Source organism: Eptesicus fuscus, chromosome 10 (assembly GCF_027574615.1).
Source record: "Eptesicus fuscus isolate TK198812 chromosome 10, DD_ASM_mEF_20220401, whole genome shotgun sequence".
Lineage (NCBI taxonomy): Eukaryota > Metazoa > Chordata > Mammalia > Chiroptera > Vespertilionidae > Eptesicus > Eptesicus fuscus.
The window spans coordinates 24,271,771-24,294,381 of record NC_072482.1 but is presented as its reverse complement, the minus strand read 5'-3'; the positions used below and the strand labels follow the sequence as shown (position 1 = coordinate 24,294,381).

The window sequence follows — 22,611 nt, the reverse complement described above, 5'->3', positions numbered from 1 at the left end:
AGATGGGTGACGACTGTATACATTTAGTGCTACCAGTCAACTAGCCCCCGAATCTGACTACAGATTTGTAGGCATTGATATTCTGAAGAAGATACATTTTTAAAAAGAATTGAGTCATTTATGACTATTAGGAAAAACAAGAAACATTGGAGTGGACAAAGCAGCGTAGTAAACAGTGGTGATGAGCTTTATAAAATAAAAAAGAAAGAAAACAGAATAAGAAAGACACTTGCTTCCTAACACTGAATGCCATTTTCTGAGTTAGAAACTACGTATTTTTACATGTTAAACCTACACCAAGTAACACATCTTTGTTGCTTTCTTTGTTGAATTGCAGATTGAGCCAAACAGCCCTGTGGAAATGGGAAAGGCACTTTTGCTTAACCCTTTGCACTCGCTTGCTTTTTTCTCGATTCCTTTATTCTACTCGGGATTTAATTTTTTAAACACCCCAGATTTTACAAAGCGCGGCAGTAGAATAAAAAACGGGAGTTTCTTTTCATACAAACTTATTTATTTGGATTTTTTATATTTCAAATTATTGATACATTCAAAGAGTAATTTTAATCTCTGTAATTTCATCCCCGCGGTGAAACTACGTGTCGAGTGTGGCTCAACATACGAGCTGCTACCGATGCTAACTGTGTCAAGTCACACTCGACATCCGAGTGCAAAAGGTTTTAAAAGATGTACCGATTTGTAGCCTGAATTCTGACCACTGCTATTGTTTTAAACCTCAGAGAAGCTCATTGTTGTCCTTTGCCTCTTACAAATATACAATTGTCAAAAGTCGCTAAAATGTGTCCATCTCCCTGGGAGTTCTAATTGCCCGGTTTATTTTAGCAGACCATGTAACCCCAATATAAAGGCACATGTATTGGTGATTTGGGTGCAGTTAAAATAAACGGCACATTGGGTCATTAGGATTCAGCCATGGAGAAAAATAACACCATGACACCTGTTTATTTCTTTTAAAGAACTAGAAGGAAACCTCTCCCACGGAAGTGAGATTTGTTTAGACCCTCCAGGTGTTGGGGTGGGAACATATGGGCTGCGTTATGAATAATGTGCAGCAAAATGGAAGGAAGTGCTAATCAAAAGAGAGTGATAAGATCCTCACCAGGGGAAGGGAGTGAAAGGGTGTCCTTGAGGTTAAGGTTCCTTATCACTCTCAAACCTCCGTTGCCACTCAAGAGAAACTTTCTAGATAAGTCCGAAAGCAATCTGTCAGAGATTGGACAAATGTTTAAATAGGAAGTTAAAACCTACCCCTTATTAACTGTTGTGGCATTTGAACATTTTTGGTGCCATCGCATGAGTATTTTTAGTTCACGGAGTCCAAGAACAAAGGGCAAAACATGGCAACAAAGACTGCAGAAAGGACATGTTAATTAAAAGACATGCGATATGCTCCCTTCCCTTAGGGTTCAGTCAGACCACCTTGGTTCAAATCTCAGGTCCAGCACTTACTAGCTGAGAAATCTCTGGCAACTCAGTGAACTTCTCTCTGCCTCAGTTTTCTCGGCTGTGAATGGAGTTAGTGGTAATACATTATATAGTTGTCAGGATTAAAAGAGATATTACATGTTAAGCACTTAGTGTGTTCAGTAGAAGGTTGGCTATTACCAGTGTAGAGAGTGTATTGCAGGAATATTTAGAGATAGCCAAATAAAATGTCTTTTTCTAACTTGGAAAACATCCTGAAATGCTAGTTCATCTATAATAGTGATACCGTTGTAATTAACCTAGTTATTAATAACAGGAAAGGAGCTATAGTAGCCAAGGTTGATGACTAGACTCCACTTCATGATGCATACTATCAAAGTATTTCCCAGAATGCAGTTATGGATGCTAAGATTATCTACAATTCATTTGAAGTCACTTTTTACTACTTGTATGAGCTGTGGGCAAATTTATTAAAATTTGTCTGGTAATCTTGCTCTCGTGTTGCTCACATGTAAAATAAGAAGTTTTTATGGTTCAATAGAAATACCGATGTTCAGCAGTCATTTAAAAGAGCCACAGACCTAAATAAAATGCCTTGCTTAATGTAGACCCTGTGGCTGTAAATTGCTTAATGTAGACCCTGTGGCTATTCCATTTGTTGCTAAATAATAAATATTTGTCAATTTAATTTAAAAAAAAACAACAACATTCAAAGACAGAAGGGAAATTTCTGCTGCAAGTCTTGTTTTCTTTCAGCAGAGCAAATATTTGCCTGGGTTAAAGAAACAGTGTTTGAGTTTCAGCTTTCCATTTTGGCAACTTAGATGGTATCATCATACTGTTTTTCATTGGCTACTTTTTTTTATAGAGAGGGAGATGTGGTACTAAGCTAATATTAACACTCACGGCCTGACTTTCTTTATTAGGACTGTCATATAAATACTAAAAATTGCTTGAACACAAACAAGAGGGATGTTGTGTCGCTTTATTTTTTCAGGGACCAGCAGAAGAAAACAAATCATTACTGTTGAATTTTATTCGGATATCTTTTGCACTCAGGTAGAAGGCCTGGACTGTTTTTCTCAGTTCTGTGCTCTTTAAGTGAGTCATGTAATGAAGTTCTACCTTGAAGTTCCATTGTACAGTATATGGCTTTAAAGCTAATAATCCATGCATAGGAAGACTCTTGCACTTGTTTTAAAATTTTTTTGGATGACATTGATTAATAAAATTATATAGGTTGCAAGTGTCCAATTCTATAATACATCATCTGTATATTGTGTTGTGTTCACCACCCAAAGTCAAGTCTCCTTATATCACCATTTGTCCCTCCTTTACTCTCTACAACCTCCCCTCCCCTCTGGTAACCACCATGCTGTGTTCTGTGAGATTTTTGTTGTTGTTTTTTGCTTAATCCTTTCACCTTTTTCACACAGCCTTCCCAACCCCCCTTCCCTCTGACAGCTGTCAGTCTGTTCTCTGTATCTATGACCCTGTTACTAGTTTGTTTATTTTGTCCATTAGATTCCACATAGAAGTGAAGTCATACGGTATTTGTCTTTCTCTGACTGGCTTATTTCACTTAGCATAACACGTCTGCTTTCTAACCACATTAGCTAGTAATCCATGCACAGAGGACTCTTCCATGTGTTTTTAAAGGAGACTTCTTTTTCCACATCTGAAGCTGCTGAATTAGTCGATTATTTTTTCTTTTTCTTTTTCACTCCATCCTCTCAGGAGTCTGCATAATGTTGCATAAACTCTTAAAAGTGTGAATTCTTTTTCAATCTAGTTTCTTATCCCCACCCTTCTCACTCCTCACCTAGTTATCCCTCTTCCCCCTTCTGGATTTCCAGGTTCTCCTAAAAAATTAGAAGGTCTGGCAGTACCGGACTTGAATACTGACGATGTCCATTCCCCGCTGAATCTTCCAGCTGAGGCTGTTGTTGGTTACCATTTGTTATTGGGGCTTGTGGTGTCACTTACTCACTTTACTTGTACATGATAAGTGCTTGGCCCTGGAGGGCATTGGGGTTTATCTGATGTAAGGTATTGAAAATGGTCATGCTCTCTGACATGGTAGTCAGCGTCTAGGAATCTACCCTAAGGAACTAATTAGAGATGCCAATAGAGATTTATATACAAAGTTATTCATTGCAGGGTTGTTTATATAATAGCCAAAAAAATGCAGAGACCCTAAATGAAAATATCCAAGTATGCTAGAATACAATGGTGTTATTTAAAAATCACACATAAAAGAACATGCCATGGGAAATGTTCATAATGAATGAAGAAGCAGGATATGAAACTGTTTATACAGTATTATCCAGACCTTTAAAAACCTCTCTCAACTCCTGGAAGAAAATTCACCAAAATACCAATGGTATTCACTCTAGTTTTTAATTTTCTTCTGTATATTTTTCTGTATCGTATGAATTTCTACCATGAATAACGATTATGATCAGGAAAACAAAAATCTCTTGAAATATTCAAGAAAGCTCTTGAGTATGTTTTCTGCTATTATTAAATGAGTTGTGAAACATTGTACATGAATCATTTGGAGATACATTCTATATGTGTAGAAACGTATTATACATACATCTATATACACACAGATAATAAAAAATGGGAACATTTCATTTTTTTTTTTTTTTGCTAGGAATCGTATACTTTGATAGCAGAATGCTACCTGCACATCATATGGTTTAAAGTGATGAGGAAATGATTGAAAGATGGTATTCAGCTATTGACTTTTATAGCTGACCAATTTGGATAGTGCTCCTAGGGAGAACATTCTTATGACTACCAAACGAAGGCAGCAGTGTTCGGTGTCCTAAAATCATGGATGCCGTGCTATGGATTCAACATGTTTTAAGAGCTTGTGTTTAATTACTCTGTGAAAGTTGTTTTCCTTTCTTTGTAACTTCAGTCATGATCAGGACTTATTTCAGGATGCCATGAAGAGATAAGCTCAGGTTTTCCCACTTGTGTAATAAGGATATTGAAAATATATGTACATAGGTATTTTTCTGGCACCAGTTACAGGAACTTGCTGACCTAATTATTTATCTTTTGTTTAGTTTGACCAAGCGGCTGATGCCGAGATATCCTGGATTACTGAAACAGAAAAGAAATTGATGTCTCTGGGTGACATCAGGCTTGAGCAAGACCAGACGGCCGCTCAGCTGCAGGTTCAAAAGGTGAAGGACATTTCCAATTACATCTCAATTATCTGCTCGGCTAGAAAATGTGCTTGCATGCTTTACTTTGCCGAACTCCACTAGTGTAACTTGGTATTTTCAGCTACTTTACCTAATTGTTTTCATTTTATTCTTACACTCTCTCTCTCTCTCTTTTTTTTAAATCTTTATTTTTGTAAATCACAGACATTCACCATGGAAATTTTGAGACACAAGGATATTATTGATGAGCTAGTTAAGTCTGGACATAAAATCATGACCACGTGCAGTGAAGAAGAAAAGCAATCAATGAAGGTATAATCTTGCCTGTGACTGGTAGTGACACTCTTGAATAAAGGCATCTGTTGAGCTTTCAGCCCTAGGAAAGCACTTTTCCTTTATCCACAGCTGCTGTTTAAACAGCTAAATCATTAGTTGCAAATAAGGCGTTTTTCAAGCTTCAAGAATAACAGTGAAAGGAATATTCCTTAAGGGAGTCACCCTGGGACAATCTTTATAATATACAGAAAAGCTATTCAAGTTTGAGCCCTTGATTAACTGGTGTGCATTAAGCATTCAATTAATGTTAGCTGTATTATTGCCATTATTATTGTTATAAGTTGTTATTATAAATGTCAACTGTTGTTTACATACTTCATAAACATTTGGGTCTCTTGAGCTGGAAGAAAAACCAGAGTATGTGGTTCTCTCTAATGCTGAAATCCATGCCGTAGGAAGTTACTGTGAGCTGTATAGGAGGGAAAATGAGCTGAGTAATTAAGGAAGCATCCAGTTTATGTAGTTTTAATGGTTCTCTAAATTGATGGAAAACCAGCCGCATTGTTTCACATTCTGACATCTGAAAAGCCTAAAGAAATTAACACTTCTAATAAGAAGATATTCCATGGCAAAAATAAATTATATAAATGCCTATGCCTAAGATCACATTTTAAAGGGTATGCATTTCTTTTAAGATATAACATAGATGAGTAATACAGTGTACACTATATATTAATACTTTCTCTTTTATTTATCCTCCACAATGGCAATTTACTTGTTTATAATTTAATCTTTCCTTTATTATTTTTGTAAAGATTCTGACATGAAAAGCACAGGTCATCATGAAATAATTTCTCTGTCATTCTGTGGTTCATTAGACCGCTGTTGTGCTTTATCTTCTGCTATAAGTTCATGATGTGGATTTATACCATAATCTAGATCACTTTGACCACCCCATGAAATCAGTGGATAGCATAATGTTCTACATTCATTCTAATATATGTAATTAATTTTGCTGACTACCATGTCCTCTTACAATTTCATTAGTGAAAGGTAGTCCTTTTTTTTTTGAGAAAGTAATGTAAATGTTGCTAGACTCAGGAGACATTTTCTAACCTAGAAGACACAAATTATGTTTAGAGAGGTCACTGTCTTATAAAAATTTGAGGCCTTGCTTTTGTATTTATTTATTTATATTTTGGTGTTTTTCACTTAACATCTTTTTTGGGAAGTTATGTCATTAAATTCCATGATTTGTTTATGATTGTGTAGAATTCCACTGTATGAATATATCATAATTTACCAGCCTGATCTTCCACATTTTTGCTATTGTTTACATATATATATGTATAGTTTGTTTTTTATTGTGTTAAAAACACTTAATATTAGCAGACACTGGAATATTATTCAGCCTTTAAAAGGAAGGAAATCCTGCCACATGCAAAAACATGGATATGAACCAAGAGGGCCTTTCTTTAATTTAAAATGAACTTTTTAATACATAGTCACAGTTAAAATATAAATAGCTTTTATTGATTTATTCCTTTAACATACATTATTGAGTGTCTCCTCGGCACCAGGAGTCTAGTACTGGACCAAACGTTCTTGAGTACATGTGCTACTCGGCCCACCTCACCAGTTACACACATTTCATCATCTTCGTTTCTAGAAAAAACTGGACAAGATATTGAAGAACTATGACTCCATCTGCCAGATAAACTCAGAGAGATATCTACAGCTGGAACGGGCACAGTCCCTGGTTAACCAGTTCTGGGAAACATATGAGGAACTTTGGCCATGGCTGACGGAAACACAAAGAATCATCTCTCAGCTCCCCGCCCCAGCCCTTGAGTATGAAACTCTAAGACAACAACAGGAAGAACATCGGGTAAGCTCCATGTCAAAAGAAATGCTGTATTCCCTACTGAAAGAGAATCATGATTTTTATGATGTTTTTCTAAATATAGTTAGACACCTTACATGACTAGGACATTTTAGTAATATTCTGTTCTGGTCTGCACAGTTCGCTTACCTCAGAGTTGCTTACCTGTTATCCAGGTTTGCAGTGAGAAAAGACTCATGTGGGAAGACCACACTGTGTATGTCATTAATTATATCACAGCTTTTATGGGATGGTATATAGCATTAACCATCTGGGTATAAAAACAATTTCCATTTACAATGTTAGAGAAATAAGCCTTTGAAACACTTTTAATTTGTGCATCTTGATTGTTTTTAATTTTTATACATTGACTAAGTTTTCTGTTTTATATGTAACTTGAGGCCCTGTGTGTGTGTGTGTGTGTGTGCGCGCGCGCGCGCTCGCACGCATACGCATAAAGTTTAACTCAGAATATATTACATCATTGTTTGAATTATCTGACATACTAATCTTGTTTGTTTACTTTTTCAATGTATTGGCATTGATGAATATCTCTAAATGAAGTATTTATTTAGAAGAGAGCTTTAGAGAACACTATTTAATACAAAAATGGAAAGTTTATGGAGTTCTATCTAAATCATTCAGCAGGAGAAAGACTTACAAACTATATAGAATTTAATTGAATTTAGTGTAAATGTTTATTTGTGACAAAAATCCTGATGCCTATCCATTGGATGATTTTTAATATAAAATGTTTCATGGATTTCTTCTACTCCAAGGTGAGATTTGAGTAGCTACATTATTAGCATAAAATCAGGTATTATTATTGATTTGAAAATTTCAAAATTGAGTTAATATTTTTGCATAATTTTCAGCTTTCAAAACAAACTTACGATTTTCTATATAAAGGGAACTATAGAACTGTGTAGCCAAGACTTCAAATTGTTCAAACTAAACTTTTCAGACTATTTGCCCCCTTCTAGAGTGGCTGTCCTCTGTAACTCCACAATATCCTCTCCAGCTATTTTTGGAAATACCTTTCAATTCATTCTAGCCAGGAATGAAAAATGGCTCCAAGAGCCGTGTTACCAAATGGTAGATATCTTGAAGTTACATTAGGTGTCTCCAGCATACATAAAACTGGACTCTTATCGTAGTATAATGCTATCAGGAATCATTTTGTTACTTATGAAGCAAAAGACATCTCCTCTGGAGCCCTTTCTTCATGCACACACATACACCCAACGTAGGCACCTAGTAGGTCTTTTCTTGTCTGTCATGAAATGGTTTTACAAAGGCTCATCTCACTGCTTCCCAAGCAAAGGTGTCTCATAGTAGTGCTACACAGATGAGACCTACTTAGACTCTAGCAACTCAAGAACTCCAGATCTCTCATGTTACTTGAGAGTCCCTTGATAATTCAAAGTGTGAGCTTGTTTTACAAACATGCCTTATAGAATATTGAAACCGAAAGGTTTGTAACACATTTCTTTTCCATGAGATTGTATGTTAGCCAATATCACCATCACCACCTCTATACTGTAAAGCAGCATGAAAATATGATCTAACAATATGAAACAAAAATAAGAAAATTGCAGCCTGGACCACCCAGGAGCTAGACTGCAGACATGACCTTTTCCACATTCTTATGTGCAACATGTTAGATTAGATCCCCCTCCTTTTGTAAAAATTGAATTTGTGTTTATTTAGCTCTTTTGCAAAAGAGTTTTGAGACCACCTTCAGAAACACTTCAAAAATAGTATATTACATTGGAGATGGTTAATGATCTAATGAAGTGATTCCCTCACTTTTCAAAAGAATTTCTGGGCTGATTTTAGTGGGCACCTTTAATAAAAAATGGTATGTGTCCATTCTGGTGATTCTTCTTGATGAATGATAGAAATTAAAATATTTGCAGGATAAGATTGGTAGCTTTTCTCTAGACTGTCTTCCCTGAATATAATTTCTCTCAGACAAGCTTTTATTTGGGTCTAGATAGCAAACAGTTTGGAGAATATCTGAGGACAAGGAACTGCTGATTAGGGAACCAAATGAATAATGTGGAATAAATGGAACACTCCCCAATGCTTTACGGAGGTCAGCCTCAGAGAAACCTGCAGGCAGTGACTGATCTTTCCCCTGGGAGTGGCTTTGGATTTGGCCCATGAAATACTGCCCAGTGGAGGCACTGGGTTCCATGGATTGTAGATATTCCAGATTTATTTGTCTCCCTAAAAAGAATGGGACTTCATTTTGATTTCACACTCATTAATATAAATATCATTGTGTCAATTGATCAATATATTCATTTAACATATTTTTCCTTAAATACATCTTATAAATAATGTTCCATATACAGCTGTGTATTTGATAGATTGATTACCCTAGCAGTCTTTAACATTTAAAAGTAACTACAAATAGTTCACTCATATGTATATATCATATATGTACATAGACTAGATTAGTACATATGTGTGTCATATAATATACATGTACACACTTTTTATATTGATTTACATATAATTACAATGCCTTGTGGGCTTACCTCACCTAATGTAGCTTTATATATAGTTTTTTTCTTCTCTCAGCATTGTGGCTACCTTCTACTGAGGTTCTTGCTTTTTCCTTCCTTCCTTTTCCTTCTTTCCTCCTTTCTTCCTTCCTTACCTCCTTCCTATCTGCCTCCCTTCCTTTCTTCATTTCTTCCTTCTTTTTTTTGCTTTTCCCCTCTTTCTTTTATTTTAATTAATATTTGTATGTATTATGATTGTGCGTAAAGTGACACCAAGAGTTATGGCTTAGTCTCTGTACGTTGGGGACATATAGTAAGTTCAGAATCTTTTTATGTAATATGACCCTTGGCTAATACTCTTGTCAAAATATATGATGCTATAAAATGCATAATGAACTAGAATCCGTTCTTTCCCTCAACCAACATTTTGCATGTGTCCTTAAAGGGACTTTGACACGACCAGACTGTTGTTTAATCTTTGTGTCAGGGGCATCTCTTTCTGGCAAAGAGCTGCACGAGCCTCATGTATTAAGTGCCTTGCGAGGGGAGGGTGTTTGTTTGGAGTTTCCTGCCAGCTGGATGCATTGGGGTTGTAGACAGCTGTAATATGGAGGTGTGACCCTCAGATACTGAGAAGCTGTTTGGTTTGTTATAGCAACTGCGAGAGTTGATAGCCGAACACAAACCTCATATAGATAAGATGAACAAAACTGGGCCACAGTTATTGGAACTGAGCCCAGAGGAAGGCTTTTCTATCCAAGAGAAGTATGTGGCAGCTGACAGCCTTTACAGTCAAATTAAAGAAGATGTCAAAAAGCGAGCTGTGGCCCTGGATGAAGCCATTTCTCAGTCCACTCAGGTAATGATGTGCACCAGATATGGGTTCTTTCAAACAGCAGAGCATGGAAAGACATTTCCCGGCATCTCCTGATTACATTTCAGCTAAAATCATTTCACTACATTATCTCTTGAGTATTGATATCTTCATCTCTCGGAGGTGGTGTTTGCTTGAGTCTAGTCCTTATATTTCTTTGTCTGCTTGTAGATATAATAAAAAATAATTTTCAGTGACTTGAGAAATACAGTTGTCCACATTGTCCAAATATTTAAATGTGTCTATTCAGAATAGAATGCAGTATATGCCATTGGGAGAAATAAAAGAAAGTGTTATTATCACTATGAATGAAGCTCTCCCAAGAAGGCAATAAGAAAGAATTGAGCAAAAAAAGAAAAAAAGAGAGAGAGAACTCATGGACATGGGCAACAGTGTGGTAATGGTAGGTGGGAGCATAGGAGGTGGAAGACAGCAGAGAGGGGATAAATGGTGATAGAAAAAATGAAATAAAATAGAAAAAGAAAGAGTGAATGATAGGCTGAATAAGAAGAAAAAATACAAAGTTGGAAAACAATTTTTTTCTGTTTTTGATGATATCTTTTTTTAAGTTGCATTCAAAATTACTTGTGATTTCTATTTTCAAGATTTGGTTTTTATTATTAGATATGCTGATATTTAGTGGTCCGTTACCTATAATGTCGAGCGAGTGATGATTCCTTTAATGTTGAGGATAGTGTAGAATCTATGAATGAACACGTTTTTATAACTTTGCTTCACTGTCTATGGTAACTTTACAAACAAAAGTTTAAAATTCTTGAATTAAGCTGATTATGTGTTTGATCATGAATTAAATACAACCGTTCATTTCAGCATCAAACATTTTTCAGTTCAGGAAACTTATAACTTAAGAAACTCCTTTAACCAAAACTGCCCATGAATTTCACATTTATTAATATAACTTTTCTAGGATGCCAAAAGAATCAGTAAAAGTGAATAAAACAATCCATTTTGATAGACAAACACCCAGATTACTTAACTTACTTTAAAACGTTAATTTGAATTAAGATAACAAAGTGAAGCAGCAGATGAAATGCTGTCAGGTGTCCCACTTATACATTAAAATATTCCTTTTCTTAATGAATCACTCAGTTACTTGCTAGAAGCAATCCAGTTTACATAAGTAGTGTGGTGCAGAGAAGACCATGTCTGTCTGTCTGTGAATCATGGTTTCAGGATGTCTTGATACACCAGCTGGATATAATTCTTTGGATGGATATGTCAACAAAAGGACTAAGATTTAGTTCTTGTTTGTGACATTAAGTAGATGTGGTTTTGTATGTGTTTTTTTTTTAATTTTCACATTGGGTATCACAGATCATTTTCCCATAAGTGACCCCTTTATGTTACCACCAGTTCCATGACAAGATAGACCAGATTCTTGAGAGCCTGGACCGCATCGTGGAGCGCTTGAGGCAGCCGCCCTCCATCTCTGCTGAGGTGGAGAAGATCAAGGAGCAGATCAGTGAAAACAAGAACGTGTCGGTGGACATGGAGAAGCTGCAGCCATTGTATGAGACTCTTAAACAGCGGGGAGAGGAAATGATTGCTCGATCTGGGGGCACTGATAAAGACATATCTGCCAGAGGTAATAATTTCAGGATAGGGAAACAATTGAACTTTAGTCCCAAAACAATTCTAAATGTTCACGCTGTTTACCACAGTCCAATCGCATATCAGGGTGCCAGATTTTAGAAAAGGTATTACAAATACATCGTGTTTGGGGTTGAAGGGCTGTGTACATTAATTCCTTGTTAATGTCTTCCTGTGTTTGTAAAATAATCGGTTAAATACAAAGTGTGCCATTATACAAAAATCACACATTCTCCGGACCTTTTAAACCAGTTGGTGAAAGCATAATACCAGTAAGACTAAACCTAGGGATTGTTTTCCTCATTACTAACTACACTACCTTACATATAATGGGTATTCTATCCCACTTAGCCACAGAAATGGCAACCAACCATGACTGCAACCAGCCAGTCTTAAAGATATGAGCTGGGGTAGAAAAAAACATGTACACAGGTTAGTGGAAATTCATGTTAAGGGTACTCTAGAAAACAAGCCCAGAATATATATCCTACATTGTTATATTCCTGGGACTGAACAGACATCTGTCCTCTTGATTTGGAGACCATAAAGAATATATACTTAGGTAGTTGTTTCCCTTTCCTTGGAATTAAGGAGACTTGAACTTGAAACTGGATGGACTTAGGTCTCCTGTAAGCTCACTTGTCCTTGAGCATCCACTTTCATCAGGAAGAGCCTTCAGCCAGGAGGAGCTGGGTGTCCTCAGATCTCACATTTGTCTGGAATAGGCTGATGCGCCCAATGGTACTCACAAGACTGGGATCAACCAACATTTGGTCCAATTTTAGATACCATATTGAATCACCGTTTATGTGTGAACCAAATGTTCTGCTTTCTTGCTGAAATAGGGCTAACATACTGCCTTTTTTATATTGTTTCGCTCCATAGCTGTTCAGGATAAGCTTGACCAAATGGTTTTCATTTGGGAGAACATACACACGCTGGTGGAAGAAAGGGAAGCCAAACTACTGGATGTAATGGAATTAGCAGAAAAGTTCTGGTGTGATCACATGTCCTTGGTCGTGACCACAAAAGATACTCAAGATTTCATCCGGGATCTGGAGGATCCTGGAATTGATCCCTCCGTAGTAAAACAGCAGCAAGAAGCAGCAGAGGTAAGCAGAATATCCCATTTAAAGTGAAGAAATAAGTTGTATGTTGTAAAGTGAATTCCTTTGGTAAATATTCAAAATGACTCTGTTGAAATTTATATTTGGCTCTGAAAGTGGAATGCATAGTGATATAGTAGGAGAATAGCACACCCACAAATTTCACTTAAGACAGCATATATTTTAAGATTTCTCTCCATCCCTACTGCTTCCGCCTTATTTCAGGGCCTCATTTTCTCTCTTGTTTTTAAAAGTAATCCAAAGTGATACTCTTGCCTGCAGTTCTTTTCCTTGCCAGGCCTCTAACCCTGCTGCCAGTTGTCTCTCTAGATCTGCTCTTATTTTGTTGTTGCTTCAAACCCCTCAGAGGCAGCCACTGCCTACGGATGAAGTCCAGACTCCCTCGGCAGGGTCTGGGCCTTTATATCCCAGCCAGCCCGTGCCTGTGTATCCAAAGCAATTTTATTCTGCTGCTCCTATTGTGGTGCACACAGGGGCTTTTCCCCAAACCGTTGTGCTCTTTCTGGCATCTGCATCTTTGCACATTATTATTTCCTCACCCCAGAATGTCCCTCCTAGCACTCTTCTGGCAAATCCCACTCAAACTTCAAGATGCAGTTGGATAGTTACCCTCCATGTAAAATCCTTTCTTGTTTCCTTAGCAGAGTTCGTCGGTGTCCTCATAATATTTCCTCAGGCAAAGGACTCTATGCATAGTATGACTTATACATGAGTGGAATAGTCATATACCTATTTTTCTTTGTATGCTCAACCCTAGTTTAGGGCTTGTCTTATGCTTGGTAAAGGCTTCTCGAATTAATATAGTTAACCAACAAGATAAAAGCTAAGGTAGAATACTGAATTTCTGTTACGGTTTTTTTGTTTGTTTTGTTTTGTTTGTAGTTTACATGTACTAGGGTGAAAATATAAACCCAGAGCTAGATTATCCTAAATCTGCTAAGCAAATACATTAATTTGTGTGAGGTCTTTGAACTCATGTTTTACTTATGCCTATTTTAAATGTGTATTGTCAAACAAGTCAGTTTGAAAAACAAAATGTCTTTCTAAGTTTTATAAGTATTGTTGTGTTGGTGCTTTAAAAAAATTGTTCTGGTATTTGTTACATAGACATATTTCCTAAATATTGCCCTTTTAATAAATGTTTGATATTGGTTACTCAAAGGATGCTTTTATTTATTGAAAATATTCTTCTGTTATCTTCCCTCATTGAAAAGATTTATTGCAGAGACTTAGAATAGAGAAAAAAAAAAAAGGAAATTGATCATAATCCCACCTCCTAGAAATAACTACCATGAATGCTTGTGTGCATCTTTTTAGTTTTAGTGTGGTTTTGCTTAAAATTCTTTGGCTGCCATTTCTTATTCCAGGCCATCAGGGAAGAAATAGATGGACTCCAGGAAGAGCTGGATATAGTGATTAACCTCGGCTCCGAACTCATCACCGCATGTGGGGAACCCGATAAACCCATTGTCAAGAAGAGTATAGATGAGGTACATTTTCTACTCTTACCAGAATGCTATGTTTAAAGGTTTCATTCACTAAGGCATATTTGATAGAAGTAGTTGAAAACGTATGACAGTAAAAGAGTTCTAATGTTTATATTGTAGTTAAATTCAGCATGGGAGTCTCTCAATAAAGCTTGGAAAGACCGGGTGGACAGACTGGAGGAGGCGATGCAGGCTGCCGTTCAGTACCAGGACGGACTGCAGGTACGGGGATTAGGGTGTACTTGCTGGGAGAGGGAGTCATGCTGACCGATGTCTCCACATCTACACATTGGCATCACCGGGAGCTGCAAGGGTGCGTGCAGTTTCCTCCTCTACTCCAATCCAAGCATGTTTTGCCTTCAGAAGATATTTCTGGCACTTGCAATATATGTAGATTTATATACACATTTAAATACATTTTTACACACACATTCAGTGAAAAGAAGTATTTTAATTTTTCAAGTGAAAGTAAATATTCCCTCACAGTCTTTTTCATAAATGGCTCAGCACCAGACACTGGCATGGACCTGCGTCTGAGTTCTGTGCTACAGCTGAGTGGAGTAAGATGAATGGAGTAAACACCATCTAAAATATCACCAAGTTTCACTAAAGTCAGAAGTAAGGACATTTGATTTGAGGCCAGTGTTCCCCATGAACAAAAATAGATTTCTATTTTATTAGGTCATAATCTGTTGTGTAAAAAGGGTTTTCTTCTTTTTTGTGCTCATCATTCCTTTTAAAAGCTATTTTTCAGATCCCTCTGGGTTCTCATTTAGTTTATTAGCCATTTTTAATGTTTTTTTTTTAAAGAAAATACTAAAAATTATCTTGTCAGTTGAGACCAATCCAGGGCTGTTTCTTTCCCCACCTTCCTTAACTTTATTCCATTTTCTATCGTTAAGGCTGGCAAGAGTTTAATCTTTCTTCCCTTCTACCATATGGAAAAAGCCTTTCTAAGTATTTCCATAACACCAAGTGACTATGATTTTTAAAGCTCAGACGAGAACATCTTTTCCTTTTTATTATGCCACTCCACTTCTATATTTGTAAACATAAATAGCATAAGCCAGGCTTTATGCCAGCTGAAAGGCATGGTGAATTTGGAAATGGATGAAACAATTCACTACAAACAAGACCTTTTTATAACTTTCCCCCTTCATAGCCTTCCCTTTCTCAACCGAAGTGATAATTCATTGGTTAGATATCCGTGACTAGTAACTAATCGAGCTCTAGCTCCCGGTCTGTGAGGCCAGGTCATGATTTTCACGTACTTCGGGAAGTCATTGAGTTGTGCCTTCCTTCATGGCTAGAGATGTCACTGTCACCGCTTGCAGCCATTTGACCTCAGGAGCCATGAACCATAGGAGGCCACAGGCTAGACACCGTGATTCATACAGTCTCATGACCACTGCGGTGAAAACAAGGCCCATCATAGGTTAGCAGCGTCACCTGTGGGACTGAAGGGCACCTTGACTTACTGAATAGCTATGGCTAGCTGGAGCTAGAGGGCGGGAGCTCCAGAAGTTCCAGAGGTTTCGAGGTTGGTTATAAAGTAAAATAAATTTTCATTTCCCAGGTTGCTGCTTAAGTTCTTAGAGTTTATCAGTGGTAACTTTAAAACAGATATTGCCCTTTTCGGTGTGGCTCAGTGGGTTGGGTGTCATCCTGTGCACCAAAAGGCTGGCTGCCAGTTCAATTCCAGGTCAGGGCACGTGCCTGGATTACGGGCTCAATACCTGGTAGGGGCGAGCAGGAGGCAGCTGATCTGTGTTTTGCTCTCACATGGATGTTTTTCTCTCTTTCCCTCTTCCTTTCTCTTTCTCTAAAAAAAAAATCAATAAAAAAATCTTAAAAATAATACCAGATATTTCCTAAGGATTTCCCCCCTACTGTATGGTCTGGCAACTCCATTAAAGTGCAAAATAATTTTGTGTAGTCAATACCTGAAAAAAATGTGAATTGAGCCTTTTTAGGATATTTATATTACCTAAAAATAGCAAGAAAAATAGGAGATTTTGAAGTCTATGTTGCAACTCAGAATAATAGTCTTAATATTAATCATTATAACTGCAGGATTTTAACACTAACCTAATTGATATGGAAGGGTTTAGTTGAGCCAAATATTTATTTTCCTAAGTGCCAAACAATAAGTTTCTTGATTATTTGAATAAGTAGATGAGTTTGAATCTTTTTCTTCCAACGTTTTTACACACTCTGTTTTTAGGGGGACATAAGAGAGTATAGAGAATTTTATTTCCTGTGATTGAATCTACAAAACTTCTTTTCAAATGGGCATTTAAAGTTCTTAACATTCTAAAATTCTATAAAATAGAATTCCCTTTGTAAACTTGGAGACATAATTGGAGGTGACATCTATTTCATATTTTGGACAATTGTTGCAGTATATTGCAGCTTTTACCTATTGAGAATGAACCATCTTTATTATTGGTAAAATAGACTCATTGCATAGTATCTTCACAGGCTTATGATTGTACTTTTCTATAACATCGAGATATTGAAGCAGTTTCAGATGTACTGTTATAATAACATGTGGACTAATGTGTTTTTCAGGCAATATTCGACTGGGTAGATATTGCAGGTGGAAAATTAGCTGCAATGTCTCCAATCGGAACAGATCTTGAAACTGTCAAGCAGCAGATTGAAGAGCTGAAGGTATGGATGAGGGCTAATTTGTCAAAGACTTTGTTTCTATTTTTCTTTACTCACAGGATTCTCTTTTGTAGCATTTTCATCTCCAAACGTGGTATTTATGCAACTATATTTATTTTGCATAATTGAGGTATTACATTTTGATTATGAAACTGGTTTAATATAGTACCTTCACCTACTAACCAGTATATAAGTGTTCCTTAAATAAAGAATATAAAATACTAATAATTTTCTTCTTACTAAATCAGTATCTGTTTACTTGAGGAAAAAAAAAATCAAAGAATACAAAGAAGCAAAAAGGTGGCTTTTTTGGCCACCTAAATTGTTATGTACCCAGAGGCAAACACACTTGAGATATAATTTATAGCCTTTGACATATCCTCCCATGGGGGGCAGGATGAGGTATAGGGGTCATGCTTTATACATATGAGATAATACTGTAAGGATTTTTATAGCTTTATTATTCAATAGTCTATTATTGTCAGTATACATAAAGCAACATTTTTATTTTCTTCATTGTGTTCAGAATAATTCATTTAGTCTTACAGGCTGAAGAACCATGTATAGGACAATTGTGTTTCTCAAAATGTTTGTTTCGTTTCTTATTTTCCATCTGCTTTCCTCTCTAATTTTTTTTGGGGGGGGGTTCTTCATCTCCAGTTGAGAAAAGGGCTGGACTGTTTCCTCTTAGAATTCCTCTGCGCTGATCATTTATCAAAGTGGGATTGGCGATTTCCTTCCGATTTTAAGTGTCCATCCACAGACACATCATACCATTTCCAATGAACTCTATTAGACTTTTATATAAAATTATGATTTGGCTTTAAAATTGTAGCATTTTCATCTCCAAATGCGGTATAGAATATTTCGTTTGGAAAAAAAAAAAGTGGGGATTTTTGGAGAAGTTTACTGTTACCATCATTAGATTGGGATTTTTTTTTTTTTTTACTTTTTTATCTGATCATATAGAAACCCAGGATATATTTTATATACTCTTACGGCTGTGGAGGGCTATTTATTTTGGACATTTGCATGTATCTCAGTGGTTTTCATATAGCAGGTGGGTTAGGAAGGCTCTCTATGAAATGAGGTTGTCTCAGATTGCATTCCAGTTCATTCACTTTACTAGCTAAACAATCTTGGGAAAGTTATCTAACTGGTCTCACTTCTATATCCTTAGTTTAAATTGAGGATAAAATTATTTTCTTTATTAGTTTATGGAGAGTAACTTATATTGGTTATTATTTTTTTATTTTCAGATGCTTGGAAAAATTAAGGGGCTGCTTAGTTATTACTTACCATTTAATTATTTACTATTATACATTAAATATTTTATGGAAGGGCAGTTTCCTATTACAAGCAACCTTTTGTTAACCTGTATTGGTTGGCAAAGGCAAGATTACCAATATGTGTCAGTAAGCACTGGGAGAGAGAATAGTGTTATTCTGAGTCAGCAGTGGGTGAGTCAGAGGGAAAACTAAATATTAAATGAACACAACACAGCTATAGAAAACACGATGTCCAGTGGATGTAATATATGTGTATATTTTTTAGGAATAAACATTAATTTGAATTTCTTAGAGATATTTTTCTGGGTTTTATATATATCTATAACATTTTGTTTTCTTATTTGCTATAATTTCAAAATTCATTTATTGAATATATATAATTAAACATTGGAATAAGTTTAGTCCTGAAATTTGTTAGTTATTTATTATAAACTATAAAAGTGAAGTATAAAAATTATAAATAGAAATATCCTCTCATCAGAAAACATTGAATAAAGAAAAAAGAATTTCCTTTTTTGTCTGTAGCTCTTTTATTGGTAAACTGTGTGTTACATTTTAATTCCTATTCACCCCACTCCCCAATAAGAAGTATGATTTAGAATATAGGTCTAACCCATAGAATTATTTTTATTTAAAGTTATGTACTTACAGCAAAATTTTCATACATATCTCTTTTAAAATATAGCTATTTAAGTCAGAGGCCTATCAACAACAGATAGAAATGGAAAGACTGAACCATCAAGCAGAGCTTTTGCTGAAGAAAGTAACAGAAGAAAGTGACAAACACACTGTTCAAGACCCATTAATGGAACTGAAATTGATATGGGATAGTCTGGATGAGAGAATTATCAACAGACAGGTAAATACCAAGACTTTTGTTAAGAATTTATAAAATCCCAATTTTATGTATTAGTGTAAAATAATTATTAAAAACTAAAATTAGGTGATTACATAAACTTTTGAAGCCCTAAGTTCTTTTATCTATAAAAGGCGAATATGCAAAGTGTCCCCTCGGGAGTTCGACTGGGAGACTGGGAGTTTGATCGCTCAGTATGATGTGTGCTGACCACCGGGAGGTGGTGTGGAACGAAGGAAGGCCCCAGCCAGCAGCTGGGGAAGGGAGGCCCTGGCTGGCAGCCAGGGAAGGGAGGCCCTGGATGGCAGCCGGAAGGCCCCGATCGGCCCTGATCACCAGCCAGGCCTAGGGACCCTACCCGTGCGTGAATTTCGTGCACCAGGCCTCTAGTTTAATTAGAACTCTCTCTGCCTGTCACATGCCATTTTTTAACCATAAAGCATTTCAGACTTAGAATGTAGAAGTTTGTGACAATTGGGCTTCACTGGATATGCTTACAGACTTATGCTGCAGGACACATTGATTCATTGCCCTGGTTTTATAAATATACTAGAGGCCCGGTGCCTGAAAATTCATGCACTGGAGGAGGGGGGTCCCTCAGCCCGGCCTGCCCCCTCTCACAGTCCAGGAGCCCTCAGGGGTGGGAGGTGACCTGGCGATCAGGGGAAGGTGACGCCCCATCACACCTCTGCTGCTGCCACTGCCGGCAACACAAGCCTCGGCTGGCCCTGGTTACCTGCACCTCAGGTGGCCCTGGGCAGCTGGGCAGCCGCCATTCGAGGCTTGCCTGCAACTCAGGCCGGCCCTGGGTGGCTGGGGGTCTGAGGGGACTGGGGGACTCCGGAGGCAGATGTGCGGAGCGGCCAGGCCTGCCTGAGGGCAGGCCGGCCTTGCCACACGCCTGCCGCCCCAGTGGGGCTGAGGGGACTGGGCACTGCCATCTTTGAGGGCGGGGCAGTCAATTAGCATATTCCCTCCTTATTGGCTTTGGGCGCCGCAAACAGCGTGAGGGTCAATTAGCATATTCCCTCTTTATTATATAGGATGTTATTCACTATATCAGGTTCATACATGGATTTATTTCCTCTCCACCTTTTCTGTAGCATAAGCTGGAGGGTGCCCTGTTAGCCCTGGGGCAGTTCCAACATGCTCTGGATGAGCTCCTGGCGTGGCTGACCCACACCGAGGGCTTGCTAAATGAACAGAAACCTGTGGGAGGAGACCCTAAGGCCATTGAAATCGAACTTGCCAAGCATCACGTACGTAGCTGTGGTTGCGTTATTATGTTTCTTCTCTATGCATTTCCAGTTTCATCAGTTTTGTTTTTTTAATGTTTCCTTATGCGTTTTAAATTGTCATTTTAATACAAGTTCATATTTGAATTTGTAACTAAAGGTTAGAACTACTTAAAACACACTTCTTAAAATATTATAAAAATGTTTTTCTCATTGTTCAAGGGAATTATTATCAAAAACAGCAAGGATGGGAAATTTCTGGCTGAGTTTTACTAGGGCTGCATGCAGGTTTAAATCCCTGATCCTACCTGCCATCGGATTAATGTGGCAAAGTTTCAAAAGTTGTTGAGAATAGCCTAATAAGTTATAGATTCAAAATGTCATTCCACTGCAGGTTGTGTGTTTTTTTCTTCTGTCCCCCCTGATCTCACTTGCTGCTTGATTGGCACATCTAACATACTTCTGTCTGTATGTCTCTCATTATGTTGAGGCTTGCTTTTCTGGCCTTTTGTGTTCCCGGTCTTTTTCTTTATGAATTAGGTTTTTAACATACTATGTTTAATAGAACTTTCATGTCCTGCACTAGATTTAAAGCTTATAAATTGAAAATTGAGATCTTTACAATACCATTTTATATTATTGTCTTTGTGACACTTAGTTGATAAATCTTAATAGAAAATTCCCTTCCTTAAGTTACTAGGCTTACTGACTATAAGGTTATGTGCTCCGCAGTGTTATTCCTGATATTCAACAGCCTTTCATAGAACCTTAACATTCACACTAATAGTGGTATCTTATTTAAGGTTAGGTCCTAAATCCTAACCTTAAGTAAGATTTTTTGATTGTCAAATGGAAAAAGTTCATTTTACATATTTAGTAGCATTTAAAAGTAAAAGGTATTTTTTAGCACTCTAAGATTATGATATGCAGTTTTTGACTATTTGTGCTTTAGTTCTCCTTCCATATTTTTCCCCAGAGTAATTTTCCCCTAATTTAAATTTTTCTTTCTTTTTTTTTTACCTTGTTCTGTCTATATTTGTAGTCATTGCCCAACCACATTTGATTAAGCAGTTATATTATGCATCATTAATATTTTTAATTTAATGTCTATCTTATACCGTGGCTAAGAGCAGTAATGACTGGTGAGGCTGACTCTGCATATAAACAAAACGTGTTTATTCTCATAGTGTGAGTTTATAGCATTTACATTCCATAAACTTAGCAATTGCCCTAAAAGGTCACATACATCAGTGATGGGAACTTTGTAGAATACAGTAGAGGTGGAAAAATGAGGCACTCTGACCCAGTTATTTGGGTGAGGGATGAGTTAGGGACCTTTTATTTCTGTTTGTTTATCTTGGAGCCGTTAAAAATGGATCTCTTTCTCCTTTCATTTCTCAAAGGTCAAAAGTTAAAGGACTTAGAATTGCCAGAACAATGGTTGGAGGAAGGGAGGAAATGTTTCTATCCTCTCCTGCCTTTTCCTCCGGCTCCTAGGCTGTGGCTTATATAGGACTTGGACCATTTAAGAGAATGACTTTTTTAGAATTATTTTTTACATTTTGACTACAAGGATATTTAAATCTGACCTTACTCCTAGTGTTAGCATGTCCAAGAACATGCTTATTATAAAGAAGATTCCTTACCCAGTTGATTTTTCAGTCTTTGAAAATCACTCCCTCACCAGATGCTTCAGAGAATGAGTATATACAGTGATGATAGGTGAGTGGTACCCATCAGTGAAAATCCTCCCGGGTCCAGATGTGAGATGTCTTACCTAGGACGGGAGGTGATGTTTCTTTTCTTTCCCATGGACAATCCCGAGTCAGTGAGTGTAGAGAAGGACTATTATCAATTTTTATTAACATCCGAGGAAGGGTTTGTCTGGTTCCCAAAAACAAAACTACAGTCTTCTTCAAAGGAAACTATTACTCAGCTATATTTGTTCTTTAAAGTGTAATTCTTACCATTCTTTCCAGTAAAAGAAAATTGATCTTTTTAGCCTTGCAGTTGCATTCTGTACTGAACCAGGCTTGCCTATGTTAGTGCACTGAAGTGTCATTAACCTATTCTAGTATTTCCACCATGTAACAGAATAGGAGGACATTATTTGCTGGGATATGTAGTAAGCAGTTCATGTGTATTCTCTAGTAAAAGAATAGC

General features: G+C 37.0%; 1 protein-coding gene across 2 annotated transcripts in view; it reads left to right on the top strand.

Moving 5' to 3' along the window:
• Window positions 1–22,611, top strand: part of DST (dystonin) — a 438,404-nt gene that overhangs the window by 373,287 nt on the left and 42,506 nt on the right. For both annotated transcript variants that reach the window (XM_008161813.3, XM_008161974.3), the window contains 11 exons: window positions 4,527–4,646; window positions 4,833–4,940; window positions 6,574–6,792; window positions 9,955–10,158; window positions 11,548–11,779; window positions 12,670–12,896; window positions 14,279–14,401; window positions 14,519–14,620; window positions 16,970–17,071; window positions 19,043–19,216; window positions 20,317–20,472. In XM_008161813.3, coding sequence (XP_008160035.2) covers window positions 4,527–4,646; window positions 4,833–4,940; window positions 6,574–6,792; window positions 9,955–10,158; window positions 11,548–11,779; window positions 12,670–12,896; window positions 14,279–14,401; window positions 14,519–14,620; window positions 16,970–17,071; window positions 19,043–19,216; window positions 20,317–20,472 — 1,767 coding nt within the window. The remainder of the gene's footprint in view (window positions 1–4,526; window positions 4,647–4,832; window positions 4,941–6,573; window positions 6,793–9,954; window positions 10,159–11,547; window positions 11,780–12,669; window positions 12,897–14,278; window positions 14,402–14,518; window positions 14,621–16,969; window positions 17,072–19,042; window positions 19,217–20,316; window positions 20,473–22,611) is intronic.